At 38.3% G+C, this 18,764-nt stretch overlaps 1 protein-coding gene across 1 annotated transcript in view; it reads right to left on the reverse strand.

The window, feature by feature from the left end:
• Positions 1 to 6,621: 6,621 nt before the first annotated feature.
• Positions 6,622 to 18,764, reverse strand: part of NHLRC2 (NHL repeat containing 2) — a 31,906-nt gene continuing 19,763 nt past the window's right edge. Inside the window, exons 6-11 of the mRNA XM_066190899.1 lie at positions 18,629 to 18,728; positions 17,969 to 18,200; positions 17,395 to 17,517; positions 16,110 to 16,319; positions 15,197 to 15,422; positions 6,622 to 14,341 (exon numbers count right to left, since the gene is read on the reverse strand). Of these exons, the coding sequence (XP_066046996.1) occupies positions 14,076 to 14,341; positions 15,197 to 15,422; positions 16,110 to 16,319; positions 17,395 to 17,517; positions 17,969 to 18,200; positions 18,629 to 18,728 (1,157 nt within the window). The 3' untranslated portion in view covers positions 6,622 to 14,075. The remainder of the gene's footprint in view (positions 14,342 to 15,196; positions 15,423 to 16,109; positions 16,320 to 17,394; positions 17,518 to 17,968; positions 18,201 to 18,628; positions 18,729 to 18,764) is intronic.

The raw sequence follows: 18,764 nt of genomic DNA on the forward strand, positions 1-18,764 counted from the left end.
TGGGGAGAAGTGTGGAAAGAACAGCTCATACAGAAGCGAAGGTCTGTGGCTGAGGAGATTAAATCTTTCTGCCCCAGTCTTGATCCTTCCAGTTAATCCAGGAAATTGTTCATGACCCTCCAGATGTTCAGTGCGACAAAGTCAGGTAGGTATTAAGAACGATCATTGATGAGTCACTCAGATGCCCACATAAGGTGCAATGCAGGGGACAGCCTGGTGGCTTTTCCAAAGCCATGGACTGTCGTTCTATGGGGATTAAACACAGTCACAAAACTTGCCTCCCAAAGACTGCAAATGTGCACTTTGCAGCAGCCCACAGAGGGAAGGCTCATCCCTTCCCTCACATGCGTAGGGTCTGCTGTGTTTTGGAGCAAGTCAGAGGTCACATTGCAGGATCAAACCTCACGTGTGATGCCACCGTATTTTTTATCGTCTCCTCATCCATTGGAGGAGAAAACAAGCCAAGAAATATCATGAAGGCAGATGCATCTCTAGCCAACTTCAACATTTTTCAGTATGTGATTAAACCTCCTTATTAAAAGCATGATAAAATCTTTAGATACTTTAGGATTTGAACCTGGACAGACATCCAGCTCAGCTGAACTCCTTGTGCCCTTCTGGAATTCCTGGACTAAGGACAAAATTCCCCCAGTTCAAGAAAATTTTTTAAAATTTCTTTTCCTATATGTTGCTTAAGCTTCAATGGGACAAGCAGTGGGAGATTTATCTACAAACACGTAGGCAAAATCAAGACATTGGAATGATGGAAGCAGAAATTAAAATTTTGTACAAGTCACCTATTTTATTCTTCTGGCTTCCAAATGGATTTTAAAAGCTGTTCTGCTAAGATTAAGCACTGCCAGGGAAATAAACCTGTCATACCAACTGTTATTACCATTTATATTACCACAGTTCTCAGGAAAAACTCCAAGGCACTGAGTGCTGTGAAAACACATGAAAAGAAAAAGTCCCATGTCCAGGGAGAGCTAACGCTGAGATTTTACAACTGTTGGACAACACCAGGCACCAAACGGCACAGCACAGCCAACAGCCAGTCTGGCAGCAAACAATGAGATATTATTGGTGCAGGAGTGAGTGATCTCAGTCCAGGAGAGACTAAAAGTTGATGACATTTCAATGTTGTAAGAAAGGCTTTGCCAGTGTTGATGAGGAAATCCTTTTGAAAAATTAAGGGAAGCCTCAGAGCTTAGCTGTGCAATATTTGGAAGAATAATAGTGGGTAATGGTGCAGAAAGATTAAAAAAGCCCAGAGGCTGGAGTTGGTGTCTTGAAAATGAATAGAATCTCACAAATAGGAAATGACCAGGCTGAGAGACGCAGTGAAATATGTGAAGGTGAAGCATGACTGATACCAGCAAGCAAGGAGAGCTGGCACCTGGATTCTAGAAAGTCATGTTTCAGTCACCAGCCTTTGGACTGTGAAGTCAACACCTGACAGAGTCACACTTGGGATAGGTAAGAGCAGGCCAAGATTCTGTAACTAACACCGATGTATTGCAGAAACTGAGACATGAGGTAGAAAACCTCAAACAAGTGTTCAGATTAGAGAGAGCAGAGAGAAGGTGGAAAAAAATCTGCGAACATTCAGATACTGTCCAAATGCAAGGATCCAGTGAGCTGTTTAAACTAAATGAATGCTGAACTTCTAAGGCTTCTCTGTTATCAGAATAATCTGTAACCAGATTAATTGTAATCAAGCAAAAGATTGCTTGCAAAAGGAAAGGAGTAACATGAAGGAGTAATGAACAGATGATGAGGAGTTTTCAGGTGTATTACATTTTATAAAGTCAAAGGAAGATAAATGGTAAGACTTCTTTAGTAGAAAGAGACCATTCTAGAGGAGAAAGGGAAGGCTCTGATTTCTCAGCACAGGTGGTTGAGGAACTTTGTGCCATCCACAGACAAATACGTGCAAAGAGATCAGGGAAAGAAGGGTAGCAGTCCACAGGAATTCCCACCAAACACTGGAGATGGGAAAAAGGACTATTCAACCAAGGACATGATGAAGGAGCAGTGTCTAAAGTGTGCAGAGAGTTGTAATAAAGGGAAATACAGAAGCAAACAAAATGAAAATTTCAAAACTGGAAGACTGTTTGTGTACATTGAAGGCAACTGCAGGCCAAGAAGACTGAAGATGGTTAGCAATGGATAATTAGAAACCTTGCTGAGAGCAATTTCAGTGGTCAGCATGGAGACAGCCACATTAGTGGGATGTGGTATAGAGGTGAAATAGAGGAAGCAGAACCTCTAGCAAATAACACATCTCATGAGAGTAAAAAGAAAAGGGAAGGGGATGCACAGGGTAGTAGTAATTTTTTTCTAATACAACAGCAACAAAATTGCTTTTCTTTTGAGAGAAAGAAGCTACAAGCAGATACTGGGCTGCAAGCCTTGGGAGAACTAATTACAGAGATGAATGTAGAGTGAAAAGGGTCACGTGATGGTCATTATGAAAAAAACTCAGCAGAGATTAATGAGAGGAGCATAGCAATGCAGGGATAGATACATCTATTTGCTGCCTGGGAGAAATGCATAAACTCCACTGCCCAGCTGGAAGCACGGAAATTTATTCCACCTGAGGGTTCAGCCTTCATGTGGTTTATATCAATACATATATATATACACATAATGTATATATAATATATACATATTAATGCCATCATTATTATTTATATCATTATTAATTATATAATAAGGATTTATCATATAATTAATAGTTCTAGTGGATTTTCCTTAGCTGGCAAAAACAAACAACCCCCCCAAAACAAAGTCCCAACAACAACAACCAGAAAGTATGGGATTATAGAATCATAGAATGACTTGGGCTGGAAGAGACTTTAAAGATTATCTCATTCCATTCCCCCGGCCATGGGCAGGGACACCTTCCACCAGGATGTACCATTGCTTACTGTAGTCCTCACACCGGTAAGGTGGCAAGTCAGAATTGCTTTGGGGTAACTTGATTCCTCCTTCTGAAAATTTCTTTGCTTGACTGCAAACATTTCTGAGTTTAAAACACACAAGTTTTCTAGGTTAACTTGTTGGGATTTTCTGCAAACAACAAATTATTTCTTTCCTGGGAGCACTTTAATTGTAAATACAATTTTCCTGTGAGACTGTGAGAAGTTGAGCATTAAATCCTGGTAATTTCTTGCTTGTCACTGTACAAGGTAGTCCATTAGCTTTCTGCAGGTTAGGAGAAGGTGGAAAACAGTCACTCTGACAGATTCATCTGAGCTAGGCTGTTCTTGGAAAACCGATGCATGCCTGCTGTCAGGTGCCTGTAACAAGGTAGTCTCTCTTACACTGTCAAGAAAAATGCTGTGAAATGAAGAGTCACAGAGGGTGTCAGGGTGATCAGGCCACCACTGTACGTGAAAGCAGGAAAGACCCTGTACCAAGTGTGTAAGAAAAACATACAATCTTGTGATTACAGGTGATACACTCCCGTAGACTAGAAATGGGTCTCAAAGCTGCTGAGACCTCCATCCACTAACATTTAAACCAAAATATTTTTTAAAAATCAGCAAGCTTGCTATATATTGGAAAAAAGGACACATTTCTATATAAAATATTCCAGCCATCCTATTCCACTTCTCTTGGCTAAGTTCTGTATTTCTTCTCTATTTTATGTACTTCCATGTAATCTAAGCCTCCTGTAAAGAGAATCGTTCTGTTCAGCAGCCTCAAGTAAATAAGAATTTTAATCCCTAGCTAGTTTAAATTCATAACTAATCCAGTTATGATTCAGTAAATGTTTCATTTTACACTTAGCAGTGAATTTGTGAGGCAAATTTTTGTCACTGTCTGCTAGAGACTCCATTACACCCTCTACATCTTCCTCATAAGCTCTCAGAAATTCTGCCACATGCACGTCTGATTTGAGTCTATGATAACAACTGCACTTTATAGCACTTCCACTGCTAAGAGCATGGCAAAAATGCAAATTAAATCCATCTTCTTCACTCAACTGCATAAAGGAAAGAAAAATTTAAATGATGGGTTTCTCAGTAGCCCCCAGCAAGTTTCCTTTGGATTTAACTGCCACTTAGGCATTGATGCACCTACACACTGCTTGGTGCATTTCAATATTCTATTTTCTCCTGTGGTTCCACTTTGCTGAATGTATTAAGATTCTGAAAAAATGGTTACATCTCTCATTCTTGGTGATCTCTGTGTCTCAGTATCAACCCCAGATAACTTGGAAAACATCATAGCTTTAGTCAAGTGTGTCAGTGTGCACAAAGAGGAGGAGGGAAGGCGCACAGACCTTGATGAAACCATTGCTTATGCTTGCTGCTGACACACATCAATGCTTTCATCAATGATAAATCATTATATCAATAAAAACATCAGTAAATGCTGACTCTGCTTTGCTGTGATTAAAACGTCACACTTTATGTGCTGTCATAGACATGGGATTCTCTTCACTACGGAAGCAATGTGCACTTCACTACGGAAGCAATGTGCTCGCCCAAGCCCTGCTGTCTGAAGTAGATATTAAACCTGATGTGCTGCCTTCTTGTTAGAAAATAAAGATGGTGTTAGAACAACTATTTAGTTCTCAAGGACAGTAATTGCAATGATAGCTTCAAAAATAACATTGCAGCTCCATGGTGAATGGATTTCAGAAGTTTTGCAGCACAAGGGCAATTTTTCTAGGCACTTGGGTTTAGTGAAACAAAATTTTCATTAATATCTAACTACTCCTTAATATTACAGCTTTATTCAGTGTTTGGAAAATATACCCAGAATTTACAGCCTGAGCTAGGAGCTCTGAGCAGTGGCATTACCATATAGTCTGCTTAAGGGAATGTCTGAGATAGTAAAATTATGGAGAGATTTAACTAAGGGTTATAACTTGCTAATGTTTTTCCAAAAAAAGAAACAGTATGTGCTGCTGCAGCAAGATTTTAGAAAGCTACTCCTTTACACGCAAGGGCTGAAATCCTCACCTCTCCTTTGATTTCTGTGCTTAAAGCAGAGGGCAAAGGAGCACAAACCCGCTCTAGAAAGCCCAGTTACAGCAAGGGTGGAACTTTGCTACCCACCCTGGCACATCAAATAGCCATCAGGTATTGTTTTCAGTTCCTGGTGGGACTGTGTGCACAAAATACCAGGGTGACAGGCAGAAAAGATAAAATTCAGATGAGGCAGCGGAGTCATGAGTTTGAACAGCCACAGGAAACTACTTCAGATGGGAAGGACAGGGCAGGGAGAGGAGCCGTTTAAAGCCCCATTTACCTAATCTCCGGATAAGTTGCTCTTGGCAGGAGATTGCAGAATCCCTTGCAATAACAAGAAAATATCTTGGCCCTGTTAGGGATTTTAACATGAAAGGCTCCTTTCCCTTGCTTTTAGAAACCAGCTAATTAATAGTTTCCTAGAGCAGTGACTTCGTGACCACAGAAATCTGCACCAGGCAATGCCTCCCAGGATTCTGGCAAAATGCACCAGCCCAGCTCAGTCCCACAAATGCCATTAGAAACGAAAACATCGAAGACTTGTTTGCATGTAGAATGTACAGGTCTGTGTTCACACAGGATTTCTGTTTTAAGAACACTGAGAAGTTGGGGGTAAAGGTGTCATTTCAGAGATGACAACTGAAAGCCAGTCAAGGTTCAGCTCTGTGATCGGTGGCAAACACTCACTAAGATGCTAAGAGATTGTGTGATCTGGCCTAAACTAGCTGAGTTTAGCTTGGCAGAAGCTTTTGATGAACTTTTTAGTAAAACAGAGAAATCCAGTTTGAGTGTCTGTCAAATCCAGACTTGCTGCATCAGGCTAAGCTGAATATATTGCATCTGCATGGAAATAAACTAAAGTTAGGTGAGTTTTCTACACACTACTGTTTGTATAAATATTTTAAATATTTGAACAGATTAATAAACACGAGGAATAATCTTTAGTGGTGTGGTGGGAATGACACAAATTCAACATGGTTACACTACAATTTATGAGGCTGAGCTACAGTAGATATTCCAGAATTTTTGTCACACAATGCTTTCAGTAATGAGAAATCACTGTATCAATCAGCACATGATGAACAGCACAAATAAAAGATCATCTCTGTGGGCATGTTGGTGTCCATCTCCACTTGTACTGGAGCACATGAGAGCCTGCATTATTGCCCTGTACCCACAGATTCTGGGCCAAAGCTGCAGAATTGTTATCTGAGTAAAACAGTCATTTTTAGACACTGGTGCTAAACACAGTTCAACCATAATTATAATTAAACAGGCACCCACATGCTGCAAAGTGTGGCACAGTCTAACCACAGTAACAAACATTGCTTCAAGTGGAGCTCCATGAAGAGGGATCTCTTCCTGAAGCTAAATTTGCTCTGGGATCTCTGCAATAAACTGAAGGATACAATCAGGCAGCCTGTGACTCATGCAGTGCACCATTTCTAATGCCTCTTATGTGCAGAAATGAAAATAAAAGCAGATCTCTTGTTCCCAGAGCCCTGGAGGGGGGAGTCCTCACGACTCACACTGTTTTACAGACCCTTGGTCACTGAAGGGCCGACTGACACCCACGGCTGCAGAGCCTGTGGCAAAGGGAGTGGGAAACAAACAGTACTTCTTAATTAGTGTTTTATTCAAGCTGCAACCCCTCAGAGCAGACACATTTCATAACTTCTAGATCTGTGTTCACACAAAGATTGACAGAAAAAGCCAGCCCTGAAAGAAAACATAAAATTTTTTAATGTTTATTTTTCCATGAAAAAGCTTTACAAGGAGAAAAGAGGCTGCAAAGGAGAAAGTGTACATTCTTTAATCACTGTTTATCTGTTGGTTTGATAGCCAAGGCTGACATTTCTTCTACAGTGTATTTATTTGTTCTCATAATATTACAGGACATTTGCCCTTTATTTATAAAGGATCATCATCTATGAATATTGTTAAGAACACTGTTAGGCAACACTGTCAGTGAAGAATTTACACAACCTAGATCAGCTGTAGATTAAGTGCTTTCATTTTAATTCTTCTCATATTTTGTAACAACAAATGTAAACCACATTTTTAAAATAATCAGACACGTGAAAGGCTTTGCATCAAATATAATGGAGAAACAAAGGTTTAGTGTCTCAAAGAACAGACAAAATTTTCCAAAACCTACAAAGCAACATTGAAATTCTCAAGGAAGAAAAAAAAAAATCTTATCTTTCCCCTTAAACCACCTGGAGACATTTATTAAGGTGTTAAGTGCTCAAATGTGAATTTCCTCACTACCCCTGGGACTTTCAGACATCCCAGCAGCAGAACCTAAATGAAGTTACAGGTTTTCACAATGAGATAACCTGACCCTTCTTGACTGCCCCTATGCACAACCTTTCGCTGTGTAAAGCATCTTTGCTGATTTGCAGGACAGATGAAAACAACTCCAAAACAAAGATCAACCCTCCAACCCTCAAATAGCAAGAGGCGTCACCTTTGCCCCTTTAGATCAGTGCATGTTTTGCCTTCCAGATCACTCAACCCAAAATTTCAGCAAGCTGTTTGAAGTCTCCCTGTACAAAAGAGGTAACAATAATTTCAAAAGTAAGCTCACAAGATGGAGAAACAACTGTGTTTTGAAGTATTTTGTAAGAAAAGGAGTTTGACAAATAAGCACCTTAATTTCAAATTAATTCAATAAGATGACAGAGAAGGAAAACTCTTCACAGTTTCAGAATTAGTAGAATTAAATCCCTCTGAAGCTTGCCAACCATGAAGGTCAAATACCTTATTTCAATCAGTACTCCTGTATTTCTGTAAAGAAACACTTTCAAGTATTGTTACAAAAGGCACTGATTTTTTTTCCTTCAGCCATCAAGATGTAATAAAAACACAGAATTTCTGTCACATTGGGCCAAACTCCTGGCCCTAAAGATATTCGCCACTAACCCTGGAGCACCTGGATTTCACCCAGTCACTGTTTAACAACTACCTTCTTTTTCTTTATTGATTTTCTTACAAAATCACATTGATCCATCATCCATCACAGGTTTAATGATACAATGATGAATGGTACATTAATGGTAATGACAGAGAGGAGAATGTTTTAGTTGTTCTGATGCTATTTTGAAAGTGAAAATGGACACTTCTGAAGTTAAAAGTTCAATAGATAAAACATTTAGCAAATTGTTTCTCCACTATCAATTCATTTTTAAAATCTGGAAACCAGATTTGGAAATCTGATTCAAGCAACCCTCAGGACAGACTCCTCGAACATATGGTTCAAATCGGGTATTTCAGTTTAATCAAAAACTTGGAAAATAGGCTTTTTTTTTTTTTTATGGATGTAAAGTCAAATTTTGCTTGTTTTGCTTTCTATGAAGTCTGACAATGACCAGATGGGTTGAATTTCTCAATCCTTAGTCAAAATGGGGAAGAATACAGTGTGGAATATCTCTCTTCTGAGGCATGTTGAGTACAGAGCATTAGGTTAAGGCAGATGTATGAACAGGTTTTCTTTAAACAGGATTTCTTAAGCTCAAAATTGTCAGTGTTTCAAAGGAACTAGGCAAGACTTAAAAAATACTTGCAATTCTTTTGCTTAGCCTTAGAGCCTGCAATTGGACAGAGTTCCCTGGTATGCTTGAAAGCAATGGACCACCAAAGAGGTAAACTTAGCAATATTTAATTATAGCTACACACACATTCCTCAACTCACACCCAAGGATTCCAGCTTCTCATCTGCAGCAGGAGTGCATTACCTGACAATAATTAAACAACCTGCAACAAGATAGAAAATTATATAATAGCTAAAATATTTAACCTATAGCAGCTAAAGCCTTTGATCTCTAGCATCAAAGTTTCCTGAAAGCAAGAGCCATCAGAATCCCTGCTCAAGTTTGATGGGATGCTCTGGGACAGCTACAAACAACTTCAGGACCTCAGTGGACAGGGCCAGAGGTAAAGGTAAAACTTCTGACAGTAGCTGCAACAGTGCAAAGCTTGAAGAAGCTGACCTGAGGACATCATCTTATTCTAATGCTATCTAGAATTACTTGCTGTTTACATCCCCATCCCAGAAGCAGAGGAGGGGCAAGGAGCTGGTGGAGGGAATTATCCTTCCTACTTGGATCCCTCCACAGTAACAAGATATGGGCTGCATTTCACTGTGGAAAGTACAGGAGGAAAGAAAGGACAGACCCAAAAAACCCCAACCAAAATCCCCCATAATTATGTGACAAAGAAACAAAGAAACTTGGAAACCCAGTTATAGGTGTGATGAGTCCTGAACAGGAATGAATCCTAATCCTAAATGAGAGTAGTGACTTCAACTATTAGAGTACAAAAATTATAAAATGTAGATCAGCTGCTTCTAATGGAAGACAGTAGTCAAATTTGGTTACATGAACATAATGGAATGTAAAATATGAGAATATTGTAGAATATTAGAATATTGGTTTTAAATTAATGATCCGTTGTTGAATACAAAACCAGATGCTATTTAATTAAAAAATAACGAGGTCTCACATTTTCAAAACTTATCTCCAATTACTTGTCACCATTCCCATATTTTGTTTGCTTGGGATATAGCGAAGCTCCTCTAATCCCTGACAAACCTACTTCAATGAAAATTGTAATGACAAATTCTGAATACTAGATGTTTGCTAACATAAATAAGTGATATTAATTGATTATGCAAGCAAGTGACCTGGCAGACTTCAGTGAATTACTGGGGGTGACTGATGAGCTGCTGTTGTGTGTGGAAAATTCTTAGGTAGCACAACTGCAGCCTGGAGAACACAACATGTCACAGCACACGTCACACATTCTACAACAAAGAAAACTTAATTTTGAGTTGACACTTCTGTGAGAGTATAGCCTCAACATGTCTTTGAGGTAAGTCAATGAATACCAGTGATTTTAAAAGATTACAGATCTTAAGAATGTACATAAATCTCTGCTATTGTCTGCTAAACTAAAACCATTTAAACCAAGATTTATCACTCATAACTCTATGAAGTCAGACATTTAAAGCTTCCATGTATGTAGAAAACCCTGTTAGGAATCAAATATTCAAGACAATTTGTGGTCAATAATGCCTCTACCTTTGCTAAAATAAATAGTCAATAATTAAAGGAACAAAAGGACATGGCCCTACATAAGAAGGAAAGTCTCTTCATTTTCATCATCCCCCTCCTCTGATCAAGAGGTAAGGAATATATTTTTCTTGATGTTCTCTCAACAAAACAGTTTTACCATGGTTTCAGCTACAATATTTTCCTACTGAAATAAAATCAGTGCATTAAGAATATATACAATATACTGGAAGCCATATGCACCTTTCCTCAGGATAAGCAGATAAGGCATTTACCTGATGCTATAAAACTACTTCCTCATGTATTACTCACCTGGTCTGTACTTGCTTGGTACCACACTACCACAGCATTATAGAAATATTATAGTGCTCTACAGGTGAAGATATGAGAGGTCAAACACAAACTGTGAAGAACTGCATCCTATAGAAAAGCTAAAAATAATGTAAGAATCTAACACAGAAATCAACTAAAAATATATGCATAAAATATGTGCCCATCAATAGGTTTACAAAGTCATCGTCTCTACCCTTCCCTGAACAAAAGGGAGCAAACTACAGAAAGGTATTACTGAATTCAAACAACATGAAAGAGCTATTAAAACAAATTATCCTCTCTCTTTGAAAACACATTATCTTTTTTTCTAGCCTAATAAAAAAATATTATACTGCAATTGAATAAAATTACTAAAAACATCTCATGGAACTATTAATACATCCATTCAAAACCAAAAGCTGTCCAGAAATGCAAACACTACAACTAAAAACTTAAAATGTCACTAAACTTGTTTCCATTATACAAATCAACCATGACCAATACTCTTCAGAGACTTGCTATAGCCTTTTAATGCTTTATTAAGTTCTGCTGCAAAACCTGTTAAAGCCAGTAAAAAGTCATGTTTGGAAAAGGCCTTGGATTATGAACTTTTACTGTGAGACACAAATCTGGGAGTGCTGAGCCATTCCAATCTGCTTAGAATTTTTTTTTTTTTATCAGGGAACATCAAAAAACTTAGTTCCCATACAAAGAGGTAGCAGCATCATTATATCTGATTTTTTTTTTTTTTAACAGAATAGTAAGATTTCCTATTTTTCTGCATCATATTTGGAAGATACTTTCTGGTACTTAAATTTCTTGTAGCTTGTACATGCTATTCAGTTTGCCTGTCTGGTGAAATTTATGGCACTTGTTGCTTTACTGTAAGAGTAGCTTGTAAAGCATTGGGGGAAGAAATGGAAATAGTATCCCTAAATATCATAAGCTCTAAAAACATCTGTGCTTTTCTAATCACAGAACATTCGAATATCTGTACACTACAAGTGAAATAGAAGTAGTGACTCTGGGAATGTGCATCCTTATCCCTTGGACAAACAAAACTTTATGTTAGACTATAGGATTAAAGGCCAATCACAGTGAATACAGAGACTGAGCAAGGAGAGAACATTTAGATCGAAAATGTAACTACAATATTGCAATTAAACATTATATATTATAGTTAAATAAAGTGAGGAATACAGTCTTTCCCCTACAGCAATATATTAATTGAAAGTGTCAATAACAAAACATATTTTTATTTTTTTTTTCTTTTAAATACTGGAATCAGGCATGACCTGATCTGATTGAAGTAGAAAAATATAATGTTTTAGCTGAAAATTTGAGTTGGGGTTGTTCAGCCTGGAGAAGACTGGAGAGACCTTCCAGCACCTCCCAGTACCTGAAGGAGCTGCAAGAGCTGGACAGAGACTTTTGACAAGGGCATGTAGGGGCAGGACCAGGGGGAATGGCTTCAAACTGAATGAAAGCAGACTTAGATTGGATATTGGGAAGAAATTCTTTACTGTCAGGGTGGTCAGACACTGGCACAGGCTGCCCAGAGAAGCTGGGGATGCCAGACCCTGAAAGTGCTCACAATCAGGGTGCAGCTCTGAGTCATCTGCTCTAGTGGAAGGTGTCCATGTCCATGGCAGGGGGTTGGAACAACATGGTCTCTCAGTACCTTTCCAACCCAAACCATTCGATGATGGGACAAAATGAGAGAGAAAAAATCCAGTTGATTTGTTACACGTTCAAGGTAACTGTGATGGTTTGGTTTGTTATTCTGTACTTCTGAACCTAATGCTTGTTTTTTTAAGAGCAACAGAAAATCTGCAGGCTATCTAGAAGCTGATTGAAGGTTTCCTGGCTACTATCCAAAGGTAAACAGACAAACAAAAAATTGTGAGAGACTGAGTTTTACTGAAGTGTAAAAAATAATAAAGGCCCAAATCAGTTTCTTTATCTTCATCCTTCCAACAGCATTTGCCATCTGTGAACAAAGTAGCAAAGCTTTTTCACTCTTCAAAATGGCATGTGAGAATTGAGAGGCTTACCCAAAGGAGCTGAAACAGTGAATTAGAAAAGTTGCTTAAAAACAAAAGTAAGAAAAATAACACTTCAGCCCTTGCTGACAGGTTAGATAAGAACCATTTCTGGTGCCACAAAGAACTCTCAGATAGACTGGCATTTCAATGGAAGGAAGAACCACATCAGTCCATATGGTTCCCTTAAACAAAAGCCTCTCGGGTTCATGACCAACATTTCAGTCAGCCTTTAAGTAAAAAAAAGCAACAACAACTGATAGTGGGGATTTACTGACAGGCATCAGGAGTAATTGTTTTAGGAAAGACTATATTAAAAAATCTTTCACTACTGCACTTTATAATACGTGTGACAATACTATATTTCAACTTAAAACAAAATCATCTTCCCAGAACTGATCATCATGACCAGAGCACAGGGTCTAACCCAATTACCACTTAAGCATGATGGAAACTCTTCCAGTTCAAGTAATAACCTTGCACCACCACTATCACCCTGCCCCTACTTATTATGGCAAATAGGGGGAATTCATTTGCAAAACACTCAACCACCAAGGGCAGAGTTTTGCAATAGAGTTTTAATGCATCTTACTCAAAGATTAGGTTACCAGTGTTCTAGTAAAAGATCAGAAGCTCTAAACATGAATGTAAATAATCCATTATCAAGTATACAATTCTGGTTCAGTGGCCACTGTAACAAAGCCAAGGACTAACAGTGACTCCAAAAGACTCTGAGTCAGACTTCAAGAGTGTAATATTCTTCATAATATTACGTAAATGCAAGATAGAAGTCTTCAGATTAGTCTTTGCAGAGAAATCATAAAAATGGGAGTGAATCACCCTGCTTGAAATGGTTGACATTTAATTTTTGCAGTGTAGATATTCAACCATTACCTACCACTTTCTATAAAATGCAAATTGGTATGTATCAGAAAAAGCTCCAGCACGGCTTTGTGGTGGTTATTTTATATACATATAGACATTGCAGAGAGGCACATTTTGTGTTAAAAATCAGCATGAAATTCTTCTGCGGGAACTCGAACGCTTCCTTTCACAGATGAACCTTTGCTCTTCATGTAAGGCGGTCATGTTGAGTTAAAGCAAAATGCTCAGTTTGCATAAAACTAGAGCTGCATCTAGTTTAAGGTGTATTTTCAACATACACGTGTCGTAAGTGTCATTACAGAAGAATAAGCAAGATACTTCTTTTATAGACTGGAAAAAGAAACTTCCTTTTGACATTCTATTAAAATGTAATAAGGGCACAAAAGGAATTTTGAAGTGTTAGTCCAAAATGATCTACTCTAACACTAATACAGTGCAAAGATCTTACAGTAACATCACCAAGTAACACCAGCTCTTTCAAATGGACTCTAAAAATTGTTGCTCACTTCTTAAGACTGGCAGACATCCAGTATGTTCACAATTGGCAACAGAGTCTACAGTATTACAAAGTTATTGCTGCTACTGTAATGTAAAGAAAGGTTGTGATGATAAATTTTCCCGTTAGGCTGTGGGGAAAACTACTTCATTTTACCAAGCATATTATTTCTTAGCTTTGTCATAAGCTCCAGGAAAAAAAACAGAGCAAAGTTATCTATTTGTACTTTCTCCCACAGAAATGGTGGGTAGCAAAACGAAGTGTGAAATCAGCTGGCTTTGTGTTAGTTGGTTACAAAGGTGTGTATCAGTTCCACTTGAGCTGGGCTGCCTTGGTCTGTGCCAGTGACCTGCAAGGGCTGGCTGAACGACACTCCTGCCATCATACAGGCACTGCTACCTTTGCTGCAGTAGTAGAGGCACGCTTTGATGGCCAGGGTGGCTTCAGCTGACACACAGCTCCCAGGCAACTGAAAGGGAATGACAGTTTGACAGGGAACATCCTTTATTTCTCCTGTCAGACACTGTCCTTGCAACAACCAGGTGTTATCTGCAAAAGGAGAACAGATTTTATCATTAGGTTATTTAACATCATGTCTGAAAGCCAAAGAAAACACTTATTGTACCTAGAGGACAACAAGGACGTTCCACATGCAACATTAGAGGAAATTGCCTTCCTGATTTTTCCAGTTGTGAACAGAAAAAAAAAAAAAAAAAAAAAAAAAAGGGAAAGTAATTTACAAATGTTTTATCAGTCATTTAAAGATGGAGAGATCCATTGCTTTGCATCAGTATTATAGGTGTTTATATACAATACATCTTATTTAAATGCAATGGAACTGCAATTTCTCCTATACAATTTTTAAAGGATATTAAAATTTATTCTGATATGCACAAGCAAGACTTCTTAAATTAATGGCTACCCTACATTTACATCAGAGATCTAATACACCAGGTAAGATATCTACCATAAATGCATTAAACTGTAGGTAAAATGATGGCATTTCCAAACAGCAGTGCTTGTCTTATAGGTGGGTTGGTGCAATTCAGCAATGTTCAGGCTGAGTGTTAGAATGAAACTTGAGTTTCACTGTCATTTATATTTTTGAGAGTATGTACGCTAAAAAACAACCTGTACACTACACACACCTAACTCATTGCACTGAGCCATAAAAACAATGCAGCATGGATTAATTCAAGCAAAAAGCAGTCTGCCGGGTATTTGGCTTTTTTCAATCTTTGCACTCCAGCTGTTAAATGAATCAACTGTAAATATCATGTATTGCATCATAAGGTCAAACAGGAACACAGGACGGGGAGGGACGTCTTGATTCGTCAGACTGAGATCTCCTGCACTGCAGGATGTGCTGACATAACCCACTTCCCATCCTAACCAGGACTTTACCTTCTGCTGTGATAAACCAGGCACTGGGAGCTTCTTCATTCAGTTTTGAATCCAGAGGAAGAGTCAACTTTAATAAAAACTGAATTGTCTGGCCAGGAGCTACAGTTAGTGAAGGAAGTTGAACATTTGGTGCAGATTTAGGCAGTCTTGGAAGGTTTGCTATTTTATCCTTTTGCACAGGCAAGTTATCTGGAACATCACATGCTTCTGGCTTCAGGATAGGCAACTATCAGGAGAAATCAAACAAAATATTTATTTTTATTCCTACTGAAAATAAAAGGGCTTTTACAACACAATCACAGTTTCAAAGTGACATCATATGGCTATTGGCCTAAAACTTTCTGACAGCATGCAACAATACTATGACAAAACAGAAAAAGGGAAGGAGAAAATGTTTTCTTAAAATGAAAAAATCCTGATTAATCAAAAATAAAGCAATATTTACTATGAAAGCCTTAAAAACTACAACCACTTTATAGTATCCCTTAATTTAAAATTTTTACAGTTGGACTACATTTTTGCTTTAGATAAACTGTAAATGTATTTACATCTAATTCTGGTATTAAACTGCATGCTTCAGTAATAAAATCCAGGATTTTAACTATGCATGTTGCACAGTAAAATAGAGGAGATTTTCCCAGAAAAGCCATTTTAATTACTGACATTTCTGTATTAACCTTTTCTAGAGAGTTGTCACTTTCTATTTTCATGCAAAAGTTGTCTTTCTGAAGACTGCGGCTTTCAGCTGTGCTAACAGGCAATGTTTATTTGCCTGATCATCACAAAACATCCTGTGGATACTGCTACTGTACCCAAAGTGAGCTGTCTCATTTTTATCACACTTGCTGAAGTCTGAAAAAGTAATTTGTATCAAGAAACACCACTATCAGTCTGTTTAATAAGTATTACTTGCCATGGAAAGAATTTTTGTTTCCAAATCCAGCACTTTAATCTGATGATTATTTGTGTCTGCAACATACATTAGGCGGCCGTTTTCTTCAACACACAAACCTCCTGGTTCATTGAAAGCTGACTGGGTAAAGCTGGAACCAACAACATTGCCTGCTTCTCCTGTGCCTGCCAGGGTAGCACAGTTCTTCATCTTGGGATCCACAACCTTAATCTAAGATCAACAGAGACACAAAAAGCTTCTCTGAGAAAACCCAGCAGGATTTAGACGTTCTGTATTATCTCATGTCCCACATTTCCAGTAGCCAGCACTGCTTTTTGAGTACCTTAGCTACCAGCTGTGCATCCTAGATGTTGTGTTATCCCTCTTTACCAAGTGACATGTCCCATCTTTCCCTCTCCCCACTCCTTTATGGACTTCACTTCTTCCTTTGGTCTTCATTCAGGGTTCTCTTCCATGATTTTGAAGGTTCCTAACCCTCAGTTATAAAAGTATGTTGGATGACTTGCTTTTCTAATGTTAGCTGCCTTTCTAGAAACATTTACAAAATAGTGAGAGCGTAACAAAATTGGCAGGCTAACTTCTAGATAATTTTTCTTCTACAAATAGATGTTTTGTTTTTTTTTTAAATGGCAAAAAAGTTTACAGTGTTTTATACAAGACCTGAAAGAAAATATCATTTGCCTTAAAATTTCAATGAGCATTTAGTGCTATAGACCTTATTCTTCAAATCAAACAGATTACTTCTCTTTTAATGCATGTAGTCAGTGTACAGTTAAAAACCTTCTAGACATGAATGCTTATATAACATCACATAAGAACAATCATTCAAAGCAATGTCTTTTATCCCAGATTTCCATGGAAGTAACCCACAATACTTCTCAAAAAATTAGGTGGTTTTTTTTTAAGGGAAAAACAAGTCCTCTTCTCCTGTCAGTTTTATCAAACCTGCAGTATTCCTGAGTAAGCCCTTCTAGCTCTTTCACTGTAGTTCAGCATCTTTGGGAAGGTACACAGAAAGTCTATAGTGTGAATTGTAACTTGGCACTCTAAATTCAGCTTCCCCAAGAGACCGTCATAGCAACACAGAAGAATGTGACAGCAAAACAATGGTAAAGAGAAGGATCCAGAAGGGAAGGAAGGAAGGAAGGAAAGAAAAAGAACCCACAAAGAAATTCGTGTAATTAATTTCCTCAGCTTAACAGGACCCAGCAAAATCTGTCTATGTTACTAAAGTAATTCTTTGTAGTAATAAAAATTTCCAAGTCTGTATATACTATACACTTACCTTATGATTATAGGAATCTGCCACATAGAGCAGCTTTCTTTTCTTGTCCCAGGTTACTCCCAAGGGATGCTGCAGCTTTGCATTTATGCCTGCTCCATCCACATCACCAAAAGCAAACAAATTCTGAAAAATTATTTTATTTATTTAATATATTTGGTTATTCAATGTGGACATGAATTTAAATTATTGTAATTAAATGGAAATTCACTGACTTTAAAAAAAACTAAGACAATTTCAAAAAAAGGATACTGAAACCTGAAAGTGGGCATGCCAACCACAGAAATGGAAACTCTCACATCTAAGTTATAAATATGAATCCAGCTGATCTAATGACCACACAATGCTGAATCAAATTGGCTATTTTAAGAATAAGTGAAGTAATTTTTTATCTAAGGAGCAACAGTCTGCATTACAACCTGAGCGTCACAACTGCCACACATCTGCACTTCAAGCAGTGAAGTTAAGAAGTCGATGGCCACAGAAACTGATTTACCCTCTCACCCCAAAAGTGGCTCCTCCAGGTCAGGCTTGAGAAATATTAGTGGGGCAGTGTGGGGAAGTTTGAGGTGATTACCAAAGGGTCTCTCTCTCCTCCTACAAGGTGCTTCACGGCCCCGTCCTTGAGCGAGATGGTTCTGACTGTGCTGCTCTCGCTGTCGGCCACGAACAGGCACTGCCAGGGCTCCTCCGGGGCCAGGGAGATCCCCGAGGGCTGGGCGAAGCCTGCCTTGTGTGGGTAGGCGTTGTTCCTGTTCTCCTCATTCCCACTCCCAGCAAAGCGAAGGCACACTCCTTTCTTTAAGTCACTAAAGGGAAATAGAACCCAATTTCAATCATGAGTTTGAAACAGCTCAGACAAGATGCATAAACAGAAGCGACAGAACAGGCACTTGAGTTATAAAACCAACTGTAATGCAGCAGTGAGGAATTACTCAATGCCTTTGTGCTAACTTTTATATCACCTCAGCACATCATTCATTACTAGGTAACTCAGCAAATGCAAGGAAATGTAACATTCAATTATATGAATGGACCTTACCAAATCACAGCTGTATAGCTGAAGTAGCATCTTTCATTTCATCTAACAGATATGGGAAAAGGAGGCAGACTTTTAAGCATATAAGCCTTTAAACTGAATTATTTTCAGTTTAATTTGATTATCTCTCTCTTTGGGATTTGAATGCTATTTATCAAGACAAGCAGCAATTTCACATTTCTCTTAGTAGCTGCTTACCTTCCCTTTGGTAGTTTTCCACCTTCCAACATCAGTGCCCATATCTGGTGAATGCCTGCCATTGCTATCCATAACACATCATCTTCCTGTGTGCCTGAAACTTTTAGAAAGGGACACAGAAAATCAGATTAAAGAA

The sequence above is a fragment of the Chamaea fasciata genome, unplaced genomic scaffold, assembly GCF_029207755.1.
Source record: "Chamaea fasciata isolate MVZ Bird 193981 ecotype frontalis unplaced genomic scaffold, bChaFas1.0.hap1 SCAF_9, whole genome shotgun sequence".
Classification (NCBI taxonomy): Eukaryota; Metazoa; Chordata; class Aves; order Passeriformes; family Sylviidae; genus Chamaea; species Chamaea fasciata.